At 36.2% G+C, this 27,968-nt stretch overlaps 3 protein-coding genes across 8 annotated transcripts in view; 1 reads left to right on the top strand and 2 right to left on the bottom strand.

The window, feature by feature from the left end:
- Positions 1–101: 101 nt before the first annotated feature.
- Positions 102–16,810, top strand: LOC133682653 (uncharacterized). 6 transcript variants are annotated; one of them, XM_062106088.1, is made up of 5 exons: positions 102–1,505; positions 1,616–1,843; positions 10,224–10,280; positions 15,338–15,394; positions 16,549–16,810. In XM_062106088.1, the coding sequence occupies exons 1-5, from the start codon at positions 1,227–1,229 to the stop codon at positions 16,588–16,590; spliced, it is 663 nt and encodes a 220-aa protein (XP_061962072.1). In that variant the 5' UTR covers positions 102–1,226; the 3' UTR covers positions 16,591–16,810. The 6 variants fall into 6 exon arrangements, 4 of the variants coding, with proteins under 4 accessions (XP_061962072.1, XP_061962073.1, XP_061962074.1 ...); XR_009836716.1 differs by lacking the exons at positions 15,338–15,394; positions 16,549–16,810 and adding exons at positions 2,347–2,404; positions 11,132–11,427 and having other exon boundaries at positions 535–1,505; XR_009836715.1 differs by lacking the exons at positions 15,338–15,394; positions 16,549–16,810 and adding exons at positions 2,347–2,404; positions 11,129–11,427 and having other exon boundaries at positions 536–1,505.
- A 5,791-nt stretch (positions 16,811–22,601) lies between these two features.
- Positions 22,602–27,968, bottom strand: part of LOC133682219 (protein ESSENTIAL FOR POTEXVIRUS ACCUMULATION 1-like) — a 68,994-nt gene continuing 63,627 nt past the window's right edge. Inside the window, exons 8-11 of the mRNA XM_062105502.1 lie at positions 26,575–27,633; positions 26,284–26,477; positions 25,173–25,939; positions 22,602–24,812 (exon numbers count right to left, since the gene is read on the bottom strand). Of these exons, the coding sequence (XP_061961486.1) occupies positions 22,807–23,736 (930 nt within the window). The 5' untranslated portion in view covers positions 23,737–24,812; positions 25,173–25,939; positions 26,284–26,477; positions 26,575–27,633 and the 3' untranslated portion in view covers positions 22,602–22,806. The remainder of the gene's footprint in view (positions 24,813–25,172; positions 25,940–26,283; positions 26,478–26,574; positions 27,634–27,968) is intronic.
- LOC133682942 (protein ESSENTIAL FOR POTEXVIRUS ACCUMULATION 1-like) lies at positions 23,805–27,393 on the bottom strand. Its single transcript, XM_062106469.1, has 9 exons — positions 26,806–27,393; positions 26,575–26,698; positions 26,284–26,477; positions 26,040–26,043; positions 25,749–25,939; positions 25,173–25,677; positions 24,632–24,812; positions 24,395–24,512; positions 23,805–24,248 (listed from the first exon to the last, which is right to left on the bottom strand). Exons 1-9 carry the CDS (start codon positions 27,391–27,393, stop codon positions 23,805–23,807), a joined length of 2,349 nt encoding a protein of 782 aa, XP_061962453.1.

The raw sequence follows: 27,968 nt of genomic DNA, 5'->3' as shown, positions 1-27,968 counted from the left end.
AAATAATTTTTAAAAAATAAAAAAAATTATTAATATATATTTTAACATGAAAAATTATTTGATAAGAATTCAATGTAACCTAATAATGGTTGAGTCCTTCATTTTATACTTTATTTTTCATTTAAGCCCTATTTATTGAAAAAAAAAAAAGGCTAATTTGACTAGATTTATATAGGAGAGGGTATCTTATAGTTTTTTATCAAGCCACGTGTTCATATTTGATAGGACAAGGGTTTAATCAAGCCACGTGTTCATATTTTATCAAACGGTTCTCTTTAGAAAGTTTTAATGAGTTTTTGTTACAATTTGTTATTTAAATATTTTATTTGATTTAGTTATTTCATCAGCGGTATTATTATTTATTGAAAAAATATTTTATTGAGGAGCCCAGTTTGTCAACAAACGCCTAATCCAGGTGGAGAACTTTTGAAGTCTTCATAAAACGTCTACCCCTCTAAAATACCGTCGGAGTAATAGTCCAGTAGCATTAAATTTTTTTTTTAAAATAACACTTTCTTTAAAACCAAGTCAAATTTTTCTTTGACTGAAAAGTATTTTTTGTTGACCAACTTTCCTAATGAGAAACAAACACATGAAAGTTTGAAAAGTGGTTTCCTGAAAACTACTTTTTGGAAATCAAACACAACCAAAAGGAAAAACACTTTCCTAGAAACCAAGTCAAATTTTCCTTTGACTGGAAAGTGTTTTCCATTAACCGGAAAATGTTTTCCTTTGACCACCTTTTATAATGGCAAACAAATATAGGAAAATTTAAAAAGTAATTCTCAAAAATTACTTTTTGAGAAACAAACATGGTCTTAAAATTATCTCACTGAGATTTTTTTATCGGTACTAGATTGAGTCTAACTATGCTTTATCTATTTTTTTTTGATTGATTTTTATAAAATTGGAGTCGAGTTTTGTAAAAATTAATTAATTTGAATAAAACTTGAATTTTGAAATGATTGTTACATAAGTTATATTTCAATAGTGTTATTTTTCTAATATTTTTCTGCACCAAAAATCGAAACACAAACGCTGTGGGATCCACTTGGTGGGTAGTTGCTGTCTTAATGGTCAATGATAGGCCAAATTCCCCCTCCCATTTACACCGCTTGTGACCGGCCACCTACTCAGTAGTACAGGAACATCACCTAAATAATTCTCTCCACTCCACCAGCTCCCTCTCAAGCGTAACAGTGCTTGTGAACTGAACTACACAGAAAATGAACGAAGATGATGCACCGACAGTCATAACAATACCTTCAACAGTCACCTCCACCCCCACCCCCACCCCAACCACCACAACAGTACTAAAGAGAGAAAGCTCAGAATCTAGTCTACTATGTAAGACTCGTTACAAATTCTGGGTCTTATCTGCAATCCTCCTCCTTGCTGTCTGGTCCATGTTCACTGGCTCTATTACTCTCAAATGGTCCACTGGTGACCTCTCACAACACCCTTACAACCTCGGCTTCCAAACTCAAGATGATGTCGACATTCTCGTATGTGATCTTGTTCATTGATTTCATGTCTCTTTCTTTGAAAATACAAACAATAAAAGATTTAGCATTTGATTTGTTCTATGGGGTTGATTACTGAACATGAATAATAGGAAGTGGAGGAGAAGAAGAAACTGGTGTGGCGCATGTGGGACTTGTACACGCATAGCAGTAGGGGTACAAGATTGCCTCGGTTTTGGGAACGGGCTTTTCAAGCTGCTTATGAGGCTTTAGCAAGTGATGTGACTGCTGTTCGAGATGCTGCTGTATCTGAGATTGCCAAGCTTTCTATTAGCTCCACCATCAATCTTGATGACCCTTTTCCTGTTCAATCTACAACGGTAAGCAATTCCTTGTTGCTACTTGCTGCTGCATAATTGATCAGATTATACTATTGGAGGGTGTGTTTCTTTGGCATAACTTGCTCTTGATGCCATTAGTTTTTGGCTGTTGCTTTTAGTGCTGGAAAGGGGATTCCATGGCCATTGCTTTTCAAAAAAAGATATATATATATATATATATATATATATATATTTTGTTATTCTCCAGCCATTCTTTTTTCAAAATGTTATTTTGTTTATGTTTTCCTAATTAATTAAGATTCAAGAAGCATATGATCACATCTGGTCTATCTTGATATAATTGGCAAAAATCTAAATTAACTGAACTTTTGATTGGAAATTATTATTCAAGAAGCATATGAACATCTGGTTCATAGATAATGTATGCATAACGAACTTACAACTCAAACTCTTGCACTTCAGTCTTCTTAATTTAGACAATTAATGTTTTAGACAGTATGATGTTCCAATCGTTTCGTGTTTGTTTTTTGTTGGAATGCTAGCCGAAGAAGAAAAAATCTCAAGTCAGCAGCGGAAAGTACTGAGGAAGTCTGGCCAATGGTATTTTTCTCTTTCGCTGAAACTTATTTCGGCCTGCTTGAAGCTTGGCAGATGACAAAAATAAATATCATTTTTCATCCAGAGCTTGTTACTTGCAAGCTCCTCTCCTTTTTTTGTTGGAAATTCTGACAGTTAATGTTCTGATAATTATTAATTAGAGATTAAATACACTGACATAATATTTAACGTGGTTCGGTAAATTACCTACATCCACGGGAATAGTCTATATTATTAGAGATAGAGAAAGAATACAACATACGGAGGAGAATCACATCCACTTAACTCGACTCCCATCTCTCATTGTTGTATAAGACAGTAGGGTTGCTGCTAACAGCCCTATTTTCTTTCTCTTTTCTTCTTTCTTTTGTAGCTCTGCTATTGGACTCTCTCTCTTTTTGTGCAGCACTCTTGGTGTCTATTTATATACTTCAATGACAGTTCCTACTACACTTGTCAACAATGGTGGCTACTCTTTGTTAATGGTTAGTGCACTTCTTTTGACATTAGCAGCTATCACCAACAACCCACCATTGTAGCCTCATTCTTTGACAATGTCAATACGCTGCAAATGTTGCACTAGCAGCCTTCTTTGACTCTCACAAGTTGACCTTCTTTCTTTGACAATAACAGCTATCTTCTTCTAGATGATAGGCTGCAGATGCTGCCACATAAGTGTCAATATCCCAACAATCACATCATTTGTCATTTATGTGGGCAATTGTCTTATTGCTTCTTCATCTCCGTCGACCACCATAATGACCTTCAAATGTCTCCTGATTGGACAATCTTTCTTAATAATTTACCACCATCATTTTTTGTCTCAATCTCAATGATCGGACCATACCATTGCATCCGGAACGATCAAATTAGCTGGAAACAAGTCTGAAATCATCCAAATCGCATTTTAGACGGCTAAGATTTGATCAACATAATTCTGGCCTGATGAACGACCTAGATTCAATCTCAAATCCGGTTGCACGTAGGATTAGCTATACTGGATCCTATCCCTCTGCTCACAGCTCAGCTCCAACTCGGCTCCTCTCGGCTCGGCTCAACTCAGCTCGGCTCACGATTGATGACGTGGAAGATGGCTCCACTATGCTAACGTGTCAGCTGACTGAGCGCTGATATGACATGCCAACTGTGCATGCTGACGCCTGATTACGTCATGCTAACATCATCCTCATCCAGGTCAGTCACGTGGGTATAGTCATCTGGTATTCAGGTCGAGTCAACCAATCCGGGCGAAGAAGACGTGTGGCACACGTGGGGCGTGTCAGCGCGAGTAGGTAAACGTCTTGCCAGCGCGTGATGGTGCGTGCGGCTATTTTCGACATCTAAATGTTGCATCGTTTTCACCAATGTGCTCATCTCTTCCTTCTCTACACAGTGGTATGGTCAAAATATCATTTTGACAACTTTTATTTTTGGGTAAAAATCAAACACCACTCTCAAATGGAAATATCTATTTCCGAGTGCGACAATCATTATCTGAGTATTTCAATATGATCACGAGCTCACCACTCTTCCAAGAGTCTACTAATCCTGGAGTTGCATCTGCCCTTTGTTCCACCATATGAACCACGCCTTACTTCTCCGTGAGTCTCTCGCTCTTAGTTCTACAAGTCTAGGTAGCTCTCCACCTTTAATCATGGGGGCAACCCATTAAAGGTTTATCCATATCTATCTTCATACTCATCATAGCCATTTCATTGGCTATCCATACACTTGTCCACTCATATCTAGCCATCACATTGGCTTTGAGATGTTCTGTAATTGAGCTCCTATTATGGCCCTTACACCTTCTCCTAAGGTGTCTTTGCCCGTCGTCATGGGGCGATTTATACTTGGGCTCATATCATGACCCTCACACCTTCTGTAAGAGGTGTCTCCGCCTGTCGTCATAAGACGGTATGAACTTGGGCTCATATGGTGGCCCTCACACCTTCTATCTAAGATGTCTCAGCCCGTCGTCATGCAACGATATGAATTTGGTCTCATGGCCCTCACACCTTCTCTAAAATGTCTTCGCCCGTTGTCATGGGACGATTTGATCTTGGGCTCATATCATGGCCCACACACCTTTCCAAGGTGTTTTCACCTTTCATAGGCGGTCGCATCCTCCTATAACTGAGATGCTTCAAAGTGACTTTAAATTCTCTACCACCATGTAGACTATGGGAGAGATAACTGCCACTGATCACATAGAAAGAGAGAGTTGCGGTACACTCATCGCAATCCTCCATCTCGACTTCTATGTTTGGAGCTTCTATGCATTTCTACTTGATAACTCCACCAACACCAACTCTCTTTTGGTGTTTTCGCCTTTCATCATAGGCGGTCGGTCGCCTTTTATCACAGGCGTTTGCACCTCTTTAATTAGGTGCCTCTACAATAGCTCTTTTTCCATCCTTGCATGCATTGGAAAGGTCTTCGCCGTTGTCTTTATTAAGAGCACAAAAGACTTCCTGTTGTACACAACTTTTCACGCAGTCTCTACTCTAAGCTTTATTTGGGAACTCTTCTTCTCCTTGCATTTGTCTCATTACAGTACCTCGTTGGATCACGGGTACTCCTGCACAATCTTCGTGTGCCATCGTGCAATTTTTGTTCTCTAGATTCTCCCAATTCTTTGCTTTTATGTTTGACAGTAGCTCATCCTATCACAACACCTATCAAAGTCAAAATAGGGTGTCAATCTTTATTCCTTTGCTGTAATTCTCTTCCATTATCAGGGTCTTCATCAATTCTACCCTCGAGAAATCACCACTCCATCAAATCCTTGAAAATACAGAACCCAACCGTTCCCTTGTGCCGTCGTCTTGCTAGTCTTTAACCGTTTCATTACAAACTGCTATATATACAAAAATAGTACTGTATGGATAATCTTTCCACTAAGCAAGTTCTTATGAAAGATTGGAGGGGTCACACTGGTCCCGTTTAAAACCCAATTTCCTAGACAGAACTTATTAGGTCATATCTATCCATCGTACCGTCTTTCCATATATATAACCATTTGCTAGCTTTGTTGCGGCTTTTCTTTACAAGTGATCTGGAATATCCTAGTTTTATACCTGATTTCTCAACATCCAGCGAGACTACCAGTGCTTAGATTTGTAAAGATTGGTCTTCGTTAATTTTCACTTTACATCTCTAATTGTTCACATGATCAGGTGTCCAGAGTGTCCCAATTTTGCCTTTCTTCAAGGCAATTAAAATATCCCACTTAGCAGTTCAACACACAAATTGTTGGGATATTGCCACTTATGTGGCAGTATCTGCAGCCCATCCTCTAGAAGAAGATGACTGTCATTGTCAAAGAAAGAAGACCAACTTGTGAGAGTCAAAGAGGGCTACTAGTGTAGTATTTGCAGCCTATTGACATTGTCAAAGAAAGAGGCTATAATAGTGGGTTGTTGGTGGAAGCTGTTAATGTCAAAAGAAGCTGCACCAACCATTAACAAAGAGTAGCCACCATTGTTGACAAGTGTAGCAGGAGCTGTCATTGAAGCCTATAAATAGGCATCAAGAGTGCAGCACAAAAAAAGAGAGTCGAGTAGTAGAGTTACAAAAAGAGAAGAGAGAGAAAGAAGGGCTGCCAGCAGCAGCTTTGCTACCTTATGCAACAATGAGATATATGAGTTGAGTTGAGTGGATGTGATCCTCCTTCGTATGTTGTATTCTTTCTCTATCTCTAATAATATAGACTACTCCCGTGCATGTAGGCGATTTGCCGAATCACGTTAAATATTGTGTCAGTGTGCTTAGCCTCCTTTGGGCAATGATCATGAACATCATCGATCCACATGGGGAGAGATCCCTAGTAATTGGTATCAGAGCTTATGGTTTAGAGTACTATTTGATTTTTTTGCCCAAAAATGAAAGTTGTCAAAATAATATTTTGACCATACCATCGTGTAGAGGAGGAAGAGGCGAGCACACTAGTGAAAACATCGTAAAAATCAAACGTTGGACATGGCCACACGTATCTACACGCGTTGGCAAGGTGTCTGCCCATGCGCCCCACGTATGCCACACGTCTTCTTCGTCCGGATGGGCTGACCCGACTCGAATACCAGATCACCCGACCCACGTAACTGACTTGGATAAGGATGATGTCAGCATGACATAATAATGGCGTCAGCATGCACAGTTGGCATGCCATGTGAGCGCCCAGTCAGCTGACAGTCAGCTTAGTGGACCTACCTGCCACGTCATCAGTTGTGAGCCGAGGGATAGGGTCCAATGTAGTTGATCCTATGTACAACTGGATTTGAGATTGAATCTGGATCGTTCATTAGGCCAAAATTGTGTTGATCAAATCTTAGCCATCTGAAATGCGATTTGGACAATTTCAGACTTGTTTCTAGCTAACTTGATCGTTCCGGATGTAATAGTATGATCCGATTGTTGAGATTGAGATCGAATGTAGTGGTGGTGAATTATTAAGAGAGATTGCCCGATTAAGAGGCATCTGAAGGTCATTATGGTGGTCGATGAAGATGAAAAAGCAAGAAGACAATTGCCCACATAAATGGCAAAAGGGGTGATTGTTGAGATATTTCCATTTATGTGGTAGCATCTGTAGCCCATTCGCTAGAAGAAGCTGGCTGTCATTGTCAAAGAAAGAAGGCCAACTTGTGAGAGTCAAAGAGAGCTGCTGGTGCAGCATTTGCAGGCTATTGATATTGTCAAAGAAGGAGGCTACAATGGTGGGTTGTTGGTGGCAGCTGGTAATGTCAAAAGAAGCTGCACCAACCATTAACAAAGAGTAGCCACCATTGTTGACAATTGTAGCAGGAGCTGTCATTGAAGCTTATAAATAGACACTAAGAGTGTAGCATAAAAAAAGAGAGAGTCCAGTAGTAGTGCTACAAAAGAGAGAAGAAGAGAAAAAGAAAGAAGGGCTGCCAGCAGCAGCCTTATGCAGCAATGAGAGATAAGAGTTGAGCTAAGTGGATGTGATCCTCATCTGTATATTGTATTCTTTCTTTATCTCTAATAATATAGACTACTCTCGTGCATGTAAGCGATTTGTCGAACCACGTTAAATATTGTGTCGGTGTGCTTAGCCTTTTTAGGGCAATGATCATGAACACCACCGATCCACAGGGGGAGAAATCCCCAACACTTCTCTCGTCCTCCATCAATCTTCCCAAATGACCTTCTCATCAAGAATGCAAATCTGACACAGATCAATATATAGGATAAAGTTTCTTATGAAAATAAAAGTTGTACATATATTTTAAGTATGTGTGTAAATTACTATACGTTATTTAGCTTCTTCTTCTTTTAATTTGTCGTACTATAACTAAACCATGAAATAAAATTTCTTGACACTTTCATCGATGCTGAAATGCTGAGGTTTACTTGGTCTAGAAATCTACATTATTTTTAGTTTTAGTGGAGGAAATATGGAGTATTATGCAACCCAGAATTGCCTTGTTCTTTAATTTTGTCAGGAACCAAACACAAGCCTACAATTCCTTACAAAACCCAACCATAGTACATTAATAATTGGAAGCTTGGTTTTGACGTGCCTAACAAGCTTGGAAGCTAGGGTTCTCTAAACCCTAAGATTATGTATTGGTAGAGAAATTTAGAGAAATATTTTTGATATTTTATTAAAATTCTTAATAATAATATTCTTCTCAAAATAAACTAGACACCTTTATTTATATTAGTTTTAAAATTTTTTATGAGAAATGATTCCTAATTAAAACTAGAATTCTTTATAGAAAATTATTTCTAATTAAAACTTGTATAATTAATAGAACTCATCTGAAATTAGGATTCATAAATAGTAAAATTGTAAATCCCTGATTATAATTTTCTGGGTTATTAAAATATAAGAAATTTAACCAATAGTAAAATAGGTTAAATTAAATTAAAGGAACCTAAATCAAGATAAAAATAGTGAAATTAATGAAATAAAAAGTGAATATAGTACTAAATTGTTGAAAAGAAAAATATTTTTTTGGGGACATAATGAATACGTAAGACCAAGAGAGGTCAATATTCAAGTAACAGAAGGTTAGGAGTTTATGTGCAAATAATAAAAGAGGTGGGGATAAATGTACAATTAACAAAATGATAGCACTATAAATATCATTCTATTTTTATCTTGGAGGGACTTGCAAGAGCAAGAGAGAGTTTAGAGAGAGGCTGGAGAGAGGACATATTGATGGCAAAAAATGCAACAGCTATAACTCCACCTTCCACCGTTGGATCAGAATGATATTTAGATATGTTGTTCTCCTCCATGTAGTGTACAATTTTATCGGAGGGATCTTCTATACCAGACCCCGTTTGAGAGATATCGTGAGAGGAAAATTTCTGGAAAAATACACTTCTGGATAGTCTTCGTCACCGACTGTTTTCTCCTTCGACCACTATCAGATCAAGCTATAATTTGGATATGTTGTTCTTCCTATTGCTGTCTAGATTCTGAGCGGTGGAGATCAGAAACAAACATTATGTATAAAAGTTGTGCTTCTCGCACAATAGGTATGTAAGTTTGAAGTTAGTTCGGATAAACTCATATTTCTGGAAATTTTACCATTTGATGAAGTTGATGTTTGGATATGTTATACTCATAATAATATATTATAACTTGATCGTATGGATTGTTTGGAATATTATTTGTTTGTTATTTATGGTTGATTGAAATTGTTGTCAAAATTGGTTTTGTGTGAATTTAATGAAATTAGCATGAAAAGAGTGAAGGAACTCTTGGTTCCTTAAGGCCATGCTTTTGGTCAATTATGCATAAGAGGGAAGATTGAAATAAATAAGATAAATTGGCTTTTAAAAATATATTTTTGACACTCTTAAACAATATGTGATATGGCTAGGGGTTGAGATAGAAGAGAGAGTTAAATTGTGTGTAAATGGAAAGGTTGATGAATCTGGACAAATTCGTCTCCTGACTTTTAGAGAGAATTCAAGTAGGAGGATGAGGGAATTAGGATCAAGTTTCTCATAGTAATTGTAGTCTTGGATGTTAGATAACTAAGGAAGTTGGTCTTGCCTAATTTGAAGCTGTAGAACTCCAGTTATAGGTCACCAATCAAGACTGGGTCATGACTGACTCTGTAAGGAGTAGGACTGATTAGTTGATGAGTAATTTTGACTATCTTAGAGGCAGAACTAGGTTCTCCTTCCTTCAGAGAACTTGTAGCCTCGTGTCTTAGCTTTCCAACGAGACCAATCTCGCTTGAAATGGAGGTCTATAACTCTAAATATAGTTAAAAAATCTAATGAGAGTTCAAACAACAATGGTTGGATAATAACCGATGGACAACAATTGTTCAAATAGCAACCGTTGGACATCAACTGATGGACATCAACGGTTGGATAGCAACCGTTGGACAACAACGGTTCAAACAACAACGATCGGATAGCAACGGTTCAAACAGCAACTGTTGGACAACAACTGTTCAAACAACAATGGTTGGACAACAACCGATGGACAACAACTGTTCAAACATCAACAATTGGACAACAACTGTTCAAACAGCAACGGGTGGACAACAACCGTTGGACATCAATTTTTCAAACAGCAACGGCTAGACAGCAACCGTTGGACAGTAACAGCAGACTTTCCCGTGAATATTATATGTAAGGATATAAAATAATTGAGTCATACAAACACTTGCGCATTAAGATACTAACTTTAAAAGTATACTTGATATATGTATGTTTATTATTATGAGAAAATGAACATGCATAGAAAGTAACATATGAGTAATGAATGAATATGAAACCTCTATAATATCAGCTTGAAGGAATCATAACCAAAAACTTCATTGTGATTCAGGAGGAGCAACCAGGATTGGATCTTCTGTTAGGGGAGGTCACGAGACAAGCGGAGCAGGTGCGTGATTTTCCCCCTTCTATTTGCACTTATACAATTTAAAATTTCTTTGGTGAATGTAATTACAATAAATATCGTGTTCAATGTAAATAAAGTCTAGCATATTTATAAGATTAGCTTCGGCTAATGGCATCCATGATAGGAGTGCCGGGAAATACTTTACAAGATTAGCTTTGGCTAATAGTATCTGAGGGGATGACCTTGAATAATAAAATACTTTATTATGAATGTTACTATATTGTGTTAATTCAGATATCAGATTGCCAAATGCTTAAATGTTGACAAATGGCTGATTAGCTTTGGTTAATGGTATCTGAGGGGATGACCTTGAATAATAAAATACTTTATCATGAATGTTACTGTATTGTGTTAATTCAAATATCATATTGCCAAATGCTTAAATGTTGACAAATGGTTGATTAACTTCGGCTAATGGCATCCGAAGGGATGATCGGGATAAATGATTGATTAGCTTCGACTAATGGTATCCGAATGGGTGGCCGGGACAAATGATGGATTAGCTTCGGCTGATGGCATCTGAATGGATAACCGGGATAAACGGTTGATTAGTTTTGACTGATGGCATTCCAAGTGAATGGCCAGAGTGAGTGAATGGTTAACCTCGACAAATGATGCCTTAAGAGGATGGTTAGATTTAAGATTATAGCTAATTGTAAGAATTGGTGTGTCTATATGTACTACAAGTTGTTTATACTAGAAACATGAAGGAACTACAAATATCACACTTCAAATATGAGATAATTTTAATGCTTCATTAAACTACCAGACCATTTCTCATCATCATTATTATTAAGTAATTGTGTTCTTGTAAATATTTTGTACTGCAATAGGGACGTCACACCAATAAGGTGCCTAGGAAACCCAATACACGGGAACCTAATTTTGCAAGGAATCATGTAGTTGCATTCTAAATCATCATGTGTTTTGTATGAATCAATGTACTGAATTGTATAACTATTATTAGATCCTTTTTGTTTAAATTTGTGATGACTCTTTGTAAGATAGAATACAAACTCATGTCTATCCATGTATATTTTTTTTAATGTGAACTTCTAATCATGCAATAATAATATTATGTTTTTATGTAAGATTCACTTTTAAATGAAAATGTTGATTGTTGTTGGTATATGGATTGTATCCTGATGATGTGAGGGAACATGTTCGCCGATTAACAACACGATGGATGTCAAGTACAAAAAAAAAGCCGGGATGTTACAGTTGTTTTGGGCTTGGAAAGCCGTGTTGTTACAAAAATACTAATTAAATTAAAAGTCTTAGGCTAAAAAATAATAATTCCAAATACAACATAGAAAATAAAGACAATCTCATATAATAACTTTCGAACTTTATTTGAGTGTTTTCTTGATTTCATATCATCATGAAATTTTAACTTAATATGAAACAAAGCCTTCAAAATCTTTATCAAACTTTTAGCTCGATCCAATTGTCGTATTAAAAATTATGTTTAATTTATCAAATTGCATCTTAGACTCTTATTAAACTTCTCAAAACCTAAAAATCTTAATCATTAATGAAATAGTGCAATAACCATTATTATGGCAAGAATATGGAAGAATTTTTCCCATGTCAATCCCCTCTACTTCTAAAAAACTCTCTCTTAAGTTATCTATCAAGAATTGAACTCTTCCACTCCAAGTGAATAAATGTTTCAAATATAATATTGTAGCCAATATTTTCACGAAGTAGCATATCTTTAACTAATGAACTTTAAAATTTAGTTTATGATGTGTGCATGCTAAAAAAAACTCCATGTTTAATGTTATGCTTTTTATTTCTATGAAGTCCACCTGTAATTCCTCCACGCATTCTTTTTTTTTTTTTTTTTTCTGAGTTTGACCTCATCATCATCTATGACTTCCAATTCTTCAACCTTTAAATATAAAGAAACTTCAAGGTAATATTTGAATATATTTTTTGGAGAATTGTCAAAAATTACCATGTCTTTGTTTGTAAGATTTTCATCTATGACTAAAAAATCATCGTTTGCCACTAGCTTCTCCAACTTAAGATCAAAGGACTAAAATTGTTTGTCGGCAACCTCTTTATTCTCATTTATCTTCAACATGATTAGATAACTTTGAAATTTTGTTTTCACCAAACTCCTTCATGTTTTTCCTTGTCGTTTGAGAATGTTGAATATAAGGCAAATAATAATAATAATATATTAAATTATCTATTCAATATAAAATCTCTTCATAATCATTTTTATAAACTTCAAAATTAGTGATTGTCTTAAATCTTGCCAAGATGAAATTAAAGACATACTAATACGAGTTCTATAGTCTAGAAATTCAAATCATCATTCTCTAGTAGCACAAGAAAATTTGTGTACGATACATCTTACTTTTTAGCAAGTTACTCTCCTCATGATCCCTATTTGCGATACCCATTAGCCGAGCTAAACCTGTTATGGTTTACTCCAAACAATCTATTTTTTGCTTCTAAGCTTGCACAGCGTTCCAGAAAGCTTCCACTCATACATAACGAAGTGGGTTGCTACTGTCTTCGTCTATCAAAGAGGTCAACTTGCTTTGATACCAATTGACGCAGCATATAATATGGTTAATAGTTAGGGTTCTTAAGCTCAAAAGTTACAGACCTAAGCTATATAGAAATTTAGAGAAAACTATGTTTTATTAAAAGTCTTAATAATAATGTTTTTTACAAAATAAAGTAAATACCTTTATTTACATTAGTCTTAAATCTTTAATGACAAATGATTTCTAATTAAAACTTATATAATGTAAACAACCACATAAACATAGGATCGTAAAAAAAAAGGAAGAAAAGAAAAGAAAAGACCCCGATGAGTAATGGAGACTCAATATGAAAATAAATGAATAAATAGTAGAAATAATAATAAATACAATGGGTAAGGGAGAGAATAAGCTCCATAAATAAATTTAAAAGTATGGTGGAAGTTGTAATGAACGTTATAAATTTTGGATTAAAATTTATAATATTAGCAAGAATGGAGACGAGTTTCAAGGGATGAAGTTTTCTTTTATAAAACCCGACATTAAACCCATTTAAAAGTTTAACCCAACAACAACTTGGTAACATTCAATAAGTGTGAATAATATATATAAGAAAGAGTAAAATAATAATAATAAGAGTGAAATGAGTGAGTTTTGGAGAAGAACATGTAAGGAAAGATTTGACCCAATTATCAACCCAAAATAAATGTGATAACCGACCTTAAAAAAATAAAATAAAAATGGGACCAAACCAAACAAGACTTAACTTTATTTATAAGGGAGTACAAGTAGTTGGGAGAAAAGAGGATGACTTTACCTCTACCATTACTACCGGACAAGACAGCCCCTAGTAGCCCCCCCTCTCTTACAAAATTTCCAGCAAAGTGTTCTCTTGCATTTCATCCATACGATGCTAGAGTGAATGAAGAGTGAAAGTGAGGAGAAAGGCCACAAAATAGAGATGTAGAGAGAGAGAGAGATTCACGGCTAAAGGTAGAAAGAGGGGGAGAAGAATCAACCAAGAAAGAGAACAAGAAGAACACGTATATAATTGTCAAAAATCATCTTTAATCCTTGCTTAATTCATATGGTAAGAACAACCCTTCAATCTCCATTGTGGTCTTGAGTGAGCTTTGTTGAAAAGGGTGAACAACCCAAATGAAAACCTAGGATTTTTGTGCATATGAATGTTTTGAAAAATATTAATATTGTGAACAAGAATTTTTATAAAGGAAAGAACAAATTTCAAAGAATGTATAGTAAGAAAAACTTGATGTAAACTAAGGAGAAAACCCTAGATTAGGGCTGGCCATAAGAGGACTTGAAGGGGGGAGGAGAAAATTGAAGATATATTTCAATGATTCATGATCTTGAACAAATATTTAAGGAAAACAAGGCTGGAACAGAAGTTAAAAGTGTTAATGTTCTTAGAAATTGTATGAATAAATGTTGAATCCCTTATAATTCCTTGTTTGAGAGATTGGTATATGTTTTATGTATGATAACATATATTGTAAATGAAGAAAATGATGTGATTTAAATGAATGAATTAATAAGAACATGGAGCACAAGTTTCGGCCAAGAGAAGAAATTCAAGGGAGAAATTCTGGTTTGGTGAATGTTGCTTGAAAAATAGAAATGATTGCTTGGAATAACCTTGTATGAAGAATAGAAATAAACATTTAGTGACAATATTTTAAAGGAAGTATTGATATCATCTTAATGTACATTGTTCAATGAAAGGAGTAAGAAACCATAAGAATATACTTGTAGGTATATGTATTAGTTTGAAAGAAGAAAATGTGCAAGAGGCACAAATAAAATTATATGCGTAATGTGAACATCTTTAGATAGACAATTATTAATGATCATATACATATGAAAATGTTTAGGTGAGGTAATGTTGCATAGAGTGGATAATGAAAGGAATTGAAGAAAATTCATTATAATTCATTTAAGCATGTTCGACAAAAAAGAAAACAATATGGGAAGGGTTATGGTTTAAGGCATTTGACATGCTCAGCAATACTTGGTATTAAATAAAAGAAAATTTAACATGAGTGTTTAGGAAGTTTTGATCAAGAATTGTTAGCAAGTAGCCATATTAAGGAAGAAAGTTCTTTCATCTGGTTGTTGTGCTTAATAAATAGTTACTAGCAAAATAATAATAATAATAATAATAATTTTGATCATTTTGATTAACATGTAATATGTGTGGTAATACTATTTGACTTGAAATATGTTGAACATATTATATCATGCCAATATAGATGAGAATTGATAATGTTATCTTGAATATAAACACAAAAGGATTTATTGTAGAAATAAGGCCTATATTCGGCAAGATAGAAGAAAGAGTTGGTTGGACATTTAATATTAATGAGAATGGATGTTGATTTAATGAATTAAAGTGATGACTAAAAATAGCTTATTCATGAACTTATTTTCAAAACTAATTGGGCATGTGAAATAATAGATATGATGAATGAATCAAAAAGGGGTCTGGGTATTTATTCAGGATGTTCTACTGGAATGTAGGAGAAGCATACAGGGTGGGACCTGACTTCTCAAATGCAAGTACAACAGGAGTTCAAGGTAAGAGTTGCCCCCTTACTTTTTTAAATTGTTTAAATTCTTGTAATGCTAGTCATATGATAGACATTATGTGTATTTTGTACTACTGTGTATCATGAGAAATATTGCTATGTGAACATTGCCTACGGGCAGTACAAATATTGTTGCGTGAAAGTTACCAACAAGTAGGAGAAATATTATTATTGTGTGAACATTGTCAATAAGCAAGAAATGTTATTACAATGTGAATGTTGCCTACGGGCAGAGAAACAAATACTAATTCTATGTTAATGTTGCCTACAAGCATAAGAAATAATATTATTATATGAATATGTCCACCCGGTGAAAATGACTAAAGAAAGGAAAGATACGGTGAAACAAACATAGATTTGAATCTGAATTTTGGTTGTAGACTCCGGGATTCGGAGTTTGGATATGGGTCGATATTATGTATATATATATATATATATATATATATATATATATATATAAGAGAAGAAAGAAAATGACCGCCTATGGACTTTATTAGCCGACCTCGAATAGGGGTGGCTAATGATGTTAACAAATATTGTTAACATCGGCATGACCTTGATGGAAATATAATGAATATTGAACTTGATTAACTATTCGTCTTACGAATAGTTAATGATATTGACAAATAATGTTTGTATCGGCAAACCCATTGTAACTTGATTAACTTCCTGAGGAGGAAGTTAATGGTGTCATGAGAACTTGGCATCGGCATTTCCGGAAACATCTCCAAGTGATGGAGAGCAATTGATTGACTATTTCAGGTTGGAAATAACTCAATGGCATCGATCGATTAAGTTGGTGCCAGCATTGGTAAGGAATTGATTAGTCTATCCGGGTAAGGGTGACTAATGACACTAATAGGAGTTATTAGTGTCGGCAGCGATATTGCCTCAGAATTTGGAGCGGATAAGAAAAAGGGTAAATCAGACAAAAATTAATGTATGATAATAAAAAAAAAACCATAAGTAGGTTGTGGAAGGATAGGCATTAGATGTAGTAAAAGATCTTCTTTTGCGGATCAACTATGATTATGCCCTATCAAGTCAGTACACATATGTATAGTTACATGTAGTGGTGACCCTCCATTATCTGGTTGTATCTTATTTATTTAATATAATTATTCTCTTATTTTAATATTGCAGGTCTTTCTCATTCCTGTTAGGAGTAGTGTCCTTGGTGTCTAGTTCTTTTGTATGAATTAAGGAATTAGTATTTCCAATCCTTTTGTATGGCTTAGGGTTAGCATCCTTATTTTCTTCTATATGAATCTAGGATGAAATGGATGTTGTATTTTCTTTATATAATTATATGACAGGGACCATGTTAGTGTTCCTTTATCTTAATCATAGAGACCTTCAGAATTTATGCTTGTAATATTAATGTCATTAATCAAGTTTATTACTATTAGTTTGTGTTGTAAATTATATGTTCGAAATGAATCCCTGGATTTGCAAAATATTATAATTAATAATAATTGTGATCGCAATGCGATATGGATATGCGTTGATGATGGAATGAAACAAGAGATGTGTATAAGATGAGTTGTTGATAAACTGGGACCTCCCGGTATAGGGAAGACTCTGTCAAAATTTCAGTAAAAATTTCGTTACAGTGTAAAAAAAAAACCTCTGCATTTTTACATACCAAATTGTAGGAAATTAATTTTAAATGCTTACGAAATCGTCGGGCGTTACATATAATTAATAGAATTCATTTAGCATTAGGATTCTTAAATAGTAAAATACTAATTAAATTAAAAGTTTTAAGCTAAATAGAAAAAAAACTCAAATACAATAAGAAAAATAAAGATAATCTCGCATGGTAACTCGTGAGCCTTATTTGAATGACTTCTTGATTTCTGATATTTTATTTTTTGATATTTTAACTAAATATAAAATAAGATCTTCAGAATTTTCTGTTAAAATTTTAATTTGATCCAACAATATGACTTATCAAACTGCATACTGATCAGTTCGATCTTCAAAAAGCGCACTTATTAGGAGGAGCAGCCACAAACCCCGAACGAGATTAATCTTATCTTTTAAAAATATATAAGAATACCCAGATAAGAACAAAAAAACACACTTTATACTAAACTTCTCGGAACCTAAAAACTTTAACAATATGTTGAGAATATGGAAGAAATTTCTATTCATTTAGCTCCTTATGATGCCTAAACCTTCTGATCTTAAGCAATTGCAAAATACCATGACCCCGAAGGCAAGACAGCCATCGGACACCAAGGATTTTATCAAAGCACACAGCCATCGGACACCAAGGATTTTATCAAAGCACAGCAAGTCATCTTCAAAAGAAATAAAATAAACAGTTCTAGAATGATTTTTTATATTTTTAAAATAAAAAATACATAAAAACACGTTACTTCTATCCTCACTGGTGAGAGCATGAAATCGGAACTAAATTAACTATTACCCCTCCTCCATGCATAAAAAGTGGGTAGCAAAGCAAGTATAAGCAATTTAACTACTAAAAAATAAAAGAATTCCACATTCGCATAACCCACCTAATTACTTCCTTCTCCTGCTGCACAGTGCGAGAGCCTTTCCCTTTCTCGATGGGACTTGAACTAACAGCCATTTCAGTAGAAGGTACAGTCACTGCTGCCTTAGCTCCAGCCTCCTTCGCTTTAGCAGACTTTTTGCGACTCTTTTTAGTGTCTTTAGCCTCAGTAAAGTTTCCATCATCTATAGATTCCACACTGCTAGTTGTGACTTGTTGAGTAGTTAGGCTATATAAAGAGTCATAAACTTCCATCTCTGTATCATTAGACTTCGCCAAAACAACTTCTGCCAATAGATCATGCAACTTGCTTTTCTTGCTCCTTGAAGACGGTGAAGTTTCTGCTTTTCCCACATTGTTGTATATATTGAAGAGAAAGCTTTATATTGTAGTTGCAGCAGAACACATACTTTATTGAATTTCAATACGATTATTTATACAATAAGGAAAAACAGAATTGCAAGATATTCTCCTAAGATATCTAATTTTCTGTTACATGAAATAAAAATAGCCATTAGACTAGCAACAAGAAACAAACTCTAATAACTGTAAACAAACTTAGATTCTGCTGAGATTTTATTTTGCTTCTAGAGTCATTCTTGGTCAACAATTCTCCTCCTTGACTCTGAAGCTGCAAACTCCCAACTTCTGTCTCAAATACTCAAACTTGAGCTTAGGAAGTGCTTTTGTTAAGATGTCTGCATGTTGTTCTTCTGTTTTGCAGTAAAGCAGCTTTACTTCTCCTTCTTGTTGAACTTCTCTCAGAAAGAAAAATTTAATCTTGAAATGTTTTGTCCTTCCATGAAATATTGGATTATTTGAGATTGATATTGCAGCTTGTTTGTCCACAAACAGTTGTGTGCTTTCATTTTGCTTCAGATTCAAATCTGCCAATAGTTTCCTGATCCAAACTACTTGGTTTGTAGAGGCAGTGGCAGCAACGTATTCAGCTTCTGCTGTAGATTGGGCAACAATTTCTTGTTTCTTTGAGCTCCATGAAAAAACACCTGAACCAAAGCTGAAGCAATAACCAGAGGTGCTTCTCATGTCATCAATGTTTCCTGCCCAGTCACTATCAGAGTAAACATGAAGATTTAATTCTCCAACTTGATTGAATTTGATCCCATAATCAGTTGTGCCTTTTATGTATCTGAGAATTCTCTTTGTTGCTTGAAAATGAATTTCACTTGCACAATGCATATATCTAGATAATAGACTTACAACATGCATGATGTCTGGTCTGGTTGCTGTCAAATACATTAGACAACCTATTAGGCTTCTATATAGCTTTTCATCCACTTTTCCAGCACCATCTTCCTTGCAGAACCTCTCCTTTTGATTCATTGGTGTTGTAGTTGGCTTGCATTGTTCCATGTTGAACTTCTTGAGAATTTCCTTTGCATATTTGTGCTGACACAGAAATATTTCATTTTGTGTTTGAAATATTTGCATGCCAAGAAAGAATGTCATCCCTCCAAGGTCTGTCATTTCAAAAACAGACTTCATCTCTTCTTTAAACTTGTCAATTTGCTCTCTACAGCTTCCTGTTATCAGCAAATCGTCAACATAAAGAGATACAACAAGTATCTGTCCTTCAGCTCCTTTTACGTAAAGAGTAGATTCACTTAGACTTCTTATAAAGCCTAAGTTCTGCAAGTAAGCATCAATCTTGCTGTACCAGCTTCTTGGAGCCTGCTTTAAGTCGTATAAGGCTTTTTTTAGTTGATAGACCTGATTCTCTTGTTCTGCAACAGAAAAACCTTCAGGTTGTTCAACAAAGATTTCTTCCTCCAAGTAACCATTCAAAAAAGCTGACTTTACATCCATTTGATGTAAAGTCCAGCCTTTTTGTGCAGCAAGTGCCAGCAGCATCCTTATTGTATCCATCCTTGCAACTGGAGCGAATGTTTCAGAGAAATCCACCCCAAACATCTGAGCATATCCCTTGACAACCAGCCTTGCCTTGTATTTATTCACAGAACCATCAGAATTCAATTTGGTCCTGAAAATCCATTTGACTCCTATGGCTTTTTTGTGTTGAGGTTTGGCCACCAATTCCCACGTTTGATTCTTTTCAATCATCTTTAGCTCCTCTTTCATTGCATCTAACCATTTCTGATTAGTTGCAGCTTCTTCATAATTTACAGGTTTTATTGCAGCAACATTGCATCTTTGATAAATGTCAACATGAGTTCTGGTTCCTCTCACAGGTACATCATCTATTTCATTCTTCTGATCTTGATCTTCAATCTGCTTCTCATCTTTCCAATCCCAGCTGTCAGATTCAAAAAACTGAACATCCCTGCTGATGATCACTTTGTTTCTTTGAGGTATATAGATTTTGTAGGCTTTTGCAACAGCACTGTAGCCTACAAAAATCCCAGCTTCAGCCTTCTTGTCCAGTTTGTCTCTCTTATTTTAAGGAATATAAGAGAAACATAAACAACCAAATATCTTCAGATTAATTAGCTTTGGTTTGTAGCCAAACCAGGCTTCAAATGGAGTCCTTGTCTGCAGGGCTTTTGTTGGCAATCTATTCAACAAGAATACTGATGTATTAGCTGCCTCAGCCCAGAATTTCTTAGGTAGTCCTTTATCATGTAGCAAGCATCTCGTCATCTCCATCACTGTTCTGTTTTTTCTTTCCACAACACCATTTTGTTGTGGAGAATATGGTGCTGTAAGTTGGTGTTCAATGCCTACATCTTCACAAAATCTGTTAAATTTTTCAGAAGTGTATTCAGTTCCATTATCGGATCTGATTACCTGAATTTTGCAATTGCTTTGAGTTTTAATCCATGCTTTGAACTTTCCAAATATGTTGGCAACTTCAGCTTTGAATTTCATAAAGTAAATCCAACACATTCTGGAATAATCATCAATAAAGGCAATATAGTACTTACTGCCATTTAGAGATGATGTGTTCATTGGTCCTCCAACATCTGTGTGAATTAGTTGCAACTTCTGTGTAGCTCTCCAGGCTTTGCTTTGTTGAAATGGAAGTCTTGACAGCTTTCCATATTGACAAGCAGCACATGTTGGAATATCTTTTTCTAATTTGGGCAAGCCTTTCACCGTGTTGTTCTTTTCCATGAAAAATAATGCTTCATAACGATAATGCCCCATTCTCTTGTGCCAAAGCAATGAATTATTGACTTCCTTGTGTACAGCAGCCTGCTCTTCTTTAAAATCCAGCACAAAACTTTTGCCTTTCATTTGAATATTGAAGACTTCTATGCCCTCAGCATCTTCAATCACACAACTTTTATCTTCAAACAGCACTTTATAACCTTTGTCCAACAACTGGGAAACACTTAATAAGTTTTGATTAATTTCAGGAACATATAGTACATCTGAAATTAATTTAAAACCTGAGTGTGTTTCAATGGCTACTGTTCCTTTGCCTTCTACTTTCAAGTGAGTTCCATTTCCAATCTTGACTTTGGAAATAATATTTCTATCAAGCTCTTTGAAGAGCTTTCCATCATGAGTCATGTGATTTGTATAGCCGCTGTCAATGAGCCAATTTTCTGTGAATTTATTTGTGGCTAAACATGAAACCACAAACAAATGCTCCTCCTGATGTTGATCATCGGCAACTTTGGCTTCAGTTTGTTGTTGTTGAGTCTTGCATATCTTTTCCATGTGCCCTAACTGACCACACTTAAAACAACGTGCATTAGGACTCCACTAGCATTTATTCTGAGGATGATTGTTTTTTTTGCAGTGAAGGCAAGGAGGAAAGCTTTGAATGTTGCTGGTTTTATTGTTTCTGGTGTTGAATGCAGAGCCTCCAAACTTGTTGTTCTGTTCTTACCATCACGGTTGTTTTGAGATTTGACAAAGAATGCACCCTCTACAGTTCTTTCTTGCCTCATCAGCCTCCTTTGCTCTTGTGCTTGTAGTGCATTCAACAACTCTGCCAAGGTAATGCTTGACAGATCTTTAGAATTTTCTAAAGATGAGATTGTTGTCTCAAACTTCTCTGGAATTGTTACTAGAATTTTTTGAACAATTCTAGAATCAGAAAAATCAGTGCCAAGAAGTCTTACATTGTTAACAATGCTGAGAAGTTTGTTAGAATATTCCTTGATTGTTTCTGATTCTTTCATCTTTTGTAACTCAAACTCTCGGATTAAGTTTAGCACCTGCATCCCTTTGATTCTCTCATTTCCTTCGTATTCTCCTTTCAGAAAATCCCAGATTTCCTTTGCTGTTTTGAGAGTCATTATTCTGTAAAAAATGGTGGGTGAGACTGCTGCAAACAGAGTTGCTTTTGTTTTCGATGTTCTCTGCTTCTTCTCTCTGTGATTTTTTATTTGTGCAACTGTTGGATTGTCTGGCAGAGTTGGCACTTCATATACTTGTTCAACTGCTTCCCATAGATCATGAGCATCAAGATAGGCTTCCATTCTAACAGCCCATACTTGATAATTGATCCCATCAAATACTGGAGGTGCAACTGCAGTAAATGGCATTTCTGAGTTCATATTGGTTGTGTTGTGTTTAGATGAAAAGTATTTGAAGGTTGTGTTTAGGCTCTCTCAATCTCACAAGTGTTTGAAGGTTGTGTTTAGGATCTCTGAATCTCACAAGTCCCTCAAGAAAATCAGCTCTGATACCAATTTGTTGTATATATTGAAGAGAAAACAAAAGCTTTATATTGTAGTTGCAGCAGAACACATATTTTATTGAATTTCAATATGATTATTTATACAATAAGGAAAAATAGAATTGCAAGATATTCTCCTAGGATATCTGATTTTCTGTTACATGGAATAAAAATAGCCATTAGACTAGTAACAAGAAACAAACTCTAATAACTGTAAACAAACTTAGATTCTGCTGAGATTTTATTTTGCTTCTAGAGTCATTCTTGGTCAACACACATTTATCTTAGTATTATTTACCTCTCTCTGAATCTCTCTATAAATTTTTGGGATGGCCACAACCCCTGCCCAAGGAGTAGGTGAGCTTGTGTGGTGGACAGAAGTGCTGATCTCAGAAACTGCCATGCCAACCTGAATCTTCCTTTGTTCTTCCTGTTGAATTTCCAAAAATGACTTTGGTTTCAAGCCAGGAGCAGGTTTCCAAACACGCTGACTTGATTGCATCTGCATGCTATGCACTGAGACAGCAGACTCAACCAGTTTAGATTCACCCTTAACTTCTGTGGCTCCAACATCATCTCCAGAAGTGATTGCAGGTGATAAGCTTGCAACCTGCTGGGAATCCACAACTTCTGCAGAAGTCCCAAACTTCTTGTCTCTTGTCTTGTGCAGAGATATTCCAGTTTCATCATGTGACTCGAATCTTGTGTGGTCAGCATTTGGGCCCTCATTTTCAGATTGCTTTGATTGCTGCAAAGAGGAAGCCTTCGATGCTGCCTTTGCCTGGTCAGAGGAGGTTGACCTGGAAAATTTTTGCTTTCTGGATTTCTTCTCAGAAGCTTTTCTTACCTCACGAGTTTCAATGTTTTTCACTTCTGTCAACACGTAAGGCTCGGTGTCGGATTGATCTCTATCAACCTGCTGCTCATCAAGTGAGCTATCTGGTTCAACTTTTAGAGCACTGGCACGATCAGGCTTAGAAATTGAATTATCACCGGTTCCTGCTGATGCTATTGGATCAGAGACTCCATGAGAATTCTGATGAACAAAATCTGCAGTACCCTCCGATACCAAAACCTTTGCACTTTCTTCAGTTCTCCAAGGGACTTCTGATGTATGGTCCGGCAAAAGAGGGGCATGGAAGTCAGCAGAGAGGACAGGTTCGGGTGCAAGAGAAGACTTCTGTGTAGATTTTTTCATCAGCCGTGGCAAGGGCGAGCTATCAACAAATGGTGATGCTGGCAAAGAATCTTTCTGATGGATTTCACTTATTTTTCCAGGAATTGTACTCCAGCTTTTTGAAGATTGGCATTCCCAAACACTTGATGTGGAAGATGAAGAGAAGATGTTTCTGAATTGACATTACAAGTTACATCTGGATTAACTTGAGGCGGCAAATTCATGAAACTGGTAGTGTGTTCATCTTGCACATTTGAAACTGGCAACTGTAGACCCATTGGAAACAATTCTTTGGATGGTTGAAGCCGTGAAGGATCCAATGCATTTTCTGTAGCTATTGCAGCAATCTGTAACTGTCCATAAGATGGCTCACCAAAACGCTGATGAGAATGGAGCTCTGACATAACCTGGGATAGTAACTGCTGTTGCCGCAACAACTGTTGATGCTCCTCCTGTTTCTGCTGCTGCTTGAGTAACAAAAGCTTATCCAACACTGAAAGCTGCGGTGTTGCAAGAGGAACCTGGGAATGTGACTGCAGCAAGTACTGCTGTTGCAAGATGTTGAGTACAACAATTTTTCAGGTGTCATAATACCAGATGTGTTATCTATAGCTTGACCAAGTAGGTTTGTTAAAGGTGGGTTCTGTGGCTGCAATCTATGTTGTTGCCCAAAGAGTGCTTGTGGAGGAAAATTCTGAGCATGATGCAAGTCAATCTTGTCCTGAAGTAGATCCAAGCTGCCCTGAAAAGGAAAACTTGACCAACCAGCAACACCATTATTTATGCCAGAGGCAGGTCTGTCAGATAGGCCTTGAAGAATGGACATCAGATCAGCATTTTGAGAAGAGGAGGCTGATATGGATTGTCAGCCAACGAGGATAGGAGTTTTGCATGTTGCATCGGGGAGTCTGAGTACTGAACTGCTGACTTTGAAACCATAGATGGAGCATCTCTTCCTGGCCAATATGGATAAGGACTGGGTAATGATCTTTGCCGTTCAAGTGCCATTTTCTTTGCCAACAGGTGTAGATCAGTCCCACCATCAACTCCCAATGGCGGCACATCACCAGAACTATTCTCAGTAAATCCCTGGGAATCTACAAAGAAAACATAAACATCAAAATTACATAGAAATGCTACGAGATGATGACTACGAGATTATTTGTTTTTATATTTTAAAAATACTTTTGAAATAATTAAAATTTTTTAATTTTTTATTTAAATTAATTTTTTTTATATTTTTAGATTATTTTAATATGTTGATATTAAAATGATTTTTTTTAAAAAAATATTATTTTAATATATTTTTAAATAAAAAATATTTTTAAAAACAACTATTACCACTTTTAAACAACCTTTAATTTAAAAAATTAAGAGAAAATGACCGAAGCATAGAACTGCTCAAATAAAACACACTTTATTCATTAAATATGAAAATGAGCCAGGGGTAACCGAACCTTGGGATGAAGCACTCATGGTAGCAGCCATCAGTGACTCCAAGAATCGGTTTTCAGTTTCTGTTGTTGAACCTGGTTTAGACCTTGAATCATTTCTTATAATATTGAGCTCGTTTAAGCTAGAATGCATGTTTCCGAAGCTGCTAGTGTTTGTCCTGCTAGATGTGTCTGTGAATTCATTCAGTTTCGTCCCGGAAAAACCAGGTGGTGGCCTAGCCTTGGCTCGCAAATGAGGCATGACATCACCAAGCAATAAAAAGGGTGAGTCCTTAGATGCATTTGCCAGCCGAACTTGCAAATAAATGCCAAAAAACCCAGCCTCAAACCATCCAATGATATCACTGCCAGAAGAGGGACCTTGAATTTCACCCTGAGGATCCTTATAATAAAGAACCAGGTTCTCAGGAGAGGGCTGTGGAAACTTCTGGACTTCTTGTTCCCTGTCCAGAACAGCAGATGGCTGCCTTTTGATAATGGGATCTTCATCGGTCTTTTTGCTTCTTCTCTTGAAAATGATGGATCAGAAAAATTACTTTCACATGGATTTTCGGGATCTTTTTGGAGTTGATTCCAGGCCATACCAATAGCCCTCGACCTGAAATCACCTGAAGCATCTCTCCAGTCATGTGAGACAGTATTCAATTGCTCTACCAATGATGGGGCTCGCCATGGAGTGCCAGAATTCGAAGAAGTATTTCCCTCCAGGACCAATTCCCTGCTTATAGGCATCTCATCAGCCTTTTTGTAAGGACTGGTTTCTCTAATAGCTGCACATGGAAAGCAATATAATTATTAAAAGGCACGAAGACTACGGGCACTTTAAATGGTACACTTTTTCATAATGTAACATACCAAACTTTTACAGACTGGACTAAAGAATAAGAGGGGGCAGACAGTAAAAACACATATGAATATCATCTGAATAAAAAACCAAATTATAACAAGCAACAAAAAAAAATTCTCAACAAAATGATGTTGGAGATAACCATTTTTCTAGTCATGTTAATTGAGGAAAAAGGGCCCCCTTCACAGCACATCAAATGATTTCAAAGGTTAGGTTAATAAACACATGCACAAACCACTTCATTCATAGTATGCGTGGGTCAGTTACCTTTAGCTTTGGACTTTTGTTATCAGGATACATGATATGTTCCTGCGTCATTTCCAATTTTGAGCTTGACCCTTGATATGGTGTCTTCCTTTCATGAGAAAATCCATCAGAATATGTTCCATGACAACCCATCGAATTGTCATGGCTTTCATCTTTACCATCATCAAAAGAATGTGGCACATCTTCTCTACTGCCTGCTCAGACATGCCAATCCAAACAGAATCATTTCCTTTCCCTGGAAAATGTGTCAGCAAAATGAAGGGAAAAAAAAAATACTCTGAAAGTTCGTACCAAGCTTGGCTCTCCTTGGATGTGAATAATCTGTTGAGTTCCAACCAAGAGATCCTTCTTTTGATATCTGAGGTGCACCGCTGCTTACCATGCCCCCTTTGTCAATTCCCTTCAAAACTACCTCCTAGGCAATAAAGAAATCCTATAAACAAAGGCAATGATAGTATCCTCCCAGGTAATCCATATTTACAAATTTAACATTTCCTCAGGAAGAGTAGGTGCACAGAGTGCCAGTGGCTCACAGGTTTCTTCTAGTGTAAGAGAAGGCACTTGCACATACCCATTTGATAGTTGGCGTGATTTCATGTCAGTCATCCTGTACTCATCTAGAAATTTAGTCCTACTGTATCTTAAAGTGCCACTTTCACCTTTGTCTGAAATAGCTCCTGAATATTGAGAATTAGAAGAAATGTTGCTCATGGAGATTCCACTGGAACTAAACCTTCCACGACCAAGTGAAAACGTTGAAGTATTTTCCCCACGTTCTCGGCTGTAAGAAAATGTTGGGACCTGTTTGTTTGGAGTTGGAGTTCGGTGATGAGGAGACACTTCCCTCCCTCGAACTTGGGAGGAGTTAGATCTCCATGGCTGATAATGATCATCCTCCCGTTCATCTTTTCCAAATGGTATGTCACCATCTCTGCCAGAGTCTATCCACTTCTCACACAAACCATCAGTATCCTTGTCATCAGGCCCCCAACGTGTGTTCCATTTGCTCTCACGCCGCTGATCATAATTAGTTTCCTTGCTATTTGACTCAGCCCAGCAATCGGAAGGGGCACGTCGTGCTTCATAGTTTCTGGTGGACGAATTCTCCATTCAGCGGTCCATCCGCCGGCTATCACCAAGCTCTTTATCTCCATCTCTCCAGCGATATTTGCGTGCAGGGGAATTGGTGTCTCTTTCTTAATCACGCCAATGACCATGGCAACCAGTTTTCATATCAAGCAAGGAAGGCCCACAAACATCCTTTTTCTTCTGGTCATGCATCTCCTCGATGTTTCTTGATGTCTTCATGCTATCCAAGTGATTGCCAAAAGCTGGAAGTGAGCTGCTTTCCTGCATAGAAACAACCCCCACCAATATCACAAAAAGAAGAGTCAAATTGCAGGATAAAATAATCCCATCAAACAGTTCACGTCAAGAGTATTGAAATTCAATATCAATTAAATTTCAGCTAATAAAATTTTGAGTTCGTAAAAGTTTTAATATCAATTAGAATTTTAGCTTTGTTCTTATGTTTATTCTTATAAATTAGCTACCATACCCTACCATTCTTTTCCAACAAAGAGAATACATTCATCCAAGGAATCTAATGTAAGAACTACAAATTTGTCCATACATGAGCAAGTTATGTTGTTAAATAAGATCGTATAATACCATAAAAAAGTTAA

Source organism: Populus nigra, chromosome 2 (genome assembly GCF_951802175.1).
Source record: "Populus nigra chromosome 2, ddPopNigr1.1, whole genome shotgun sequence".
In the NCBI taxonomy this organism is placed as follows: domain Eukaryota; kingdom Viridiplantae; phylum Streptophyta; class Magnoliopsida; order Malpighiales; family Salicaceae; genus Populus; species Populus nigra.
The sequence above is the reverse complement of the archived record's forward strand: the minus strand, read 5'-3'. Positions and strand labels throughout refer to the sequence as shown.

Coding starts and splice junctions, on each gene's coding strand:
- LOC133682942 (XM_062106469.1), bottom strand. CDS start 27,393: ATGGAGAATTCGTCCACCAGAAACTATGAAGCACGACGTGCCCCTTCC. Junction 26,699..26,805: donor AAGAAACCTGTGAGCCACTG/GCACTCTGTGCA, acceptor TTTATTGCCTAG/GAGGTAGTTTTGAAGGGAAT. Junction 24,813..25,172: donor CATGAGTGCTTCATCCCAAG/GTTCGGTTACCC, acceptor TTTTCTTTGTAG/ATTCCCAGGGATTTACTGAG.
- LOC133682653 (XM_062106088.1), top strand. CDS start 1,227: ATGAACGAAGATGATGCACCGACAGTCATAACAATACCTTCAACAGTC. Junction 10,281..15,337: donor TCACGAGACAAGCGGAGCAG/GTGCGTGATTTT, acceptor ACTGGAATGTAG/GAGAAGCATACAGGGTGGGA. Junction 15,395..16,548: donor AAGTACAACAGGAGTTCAAG/GTAAGAGTTGCC, acceptor TTAATATTGCAG/GTCTTTCTCATTCCTGTTAG.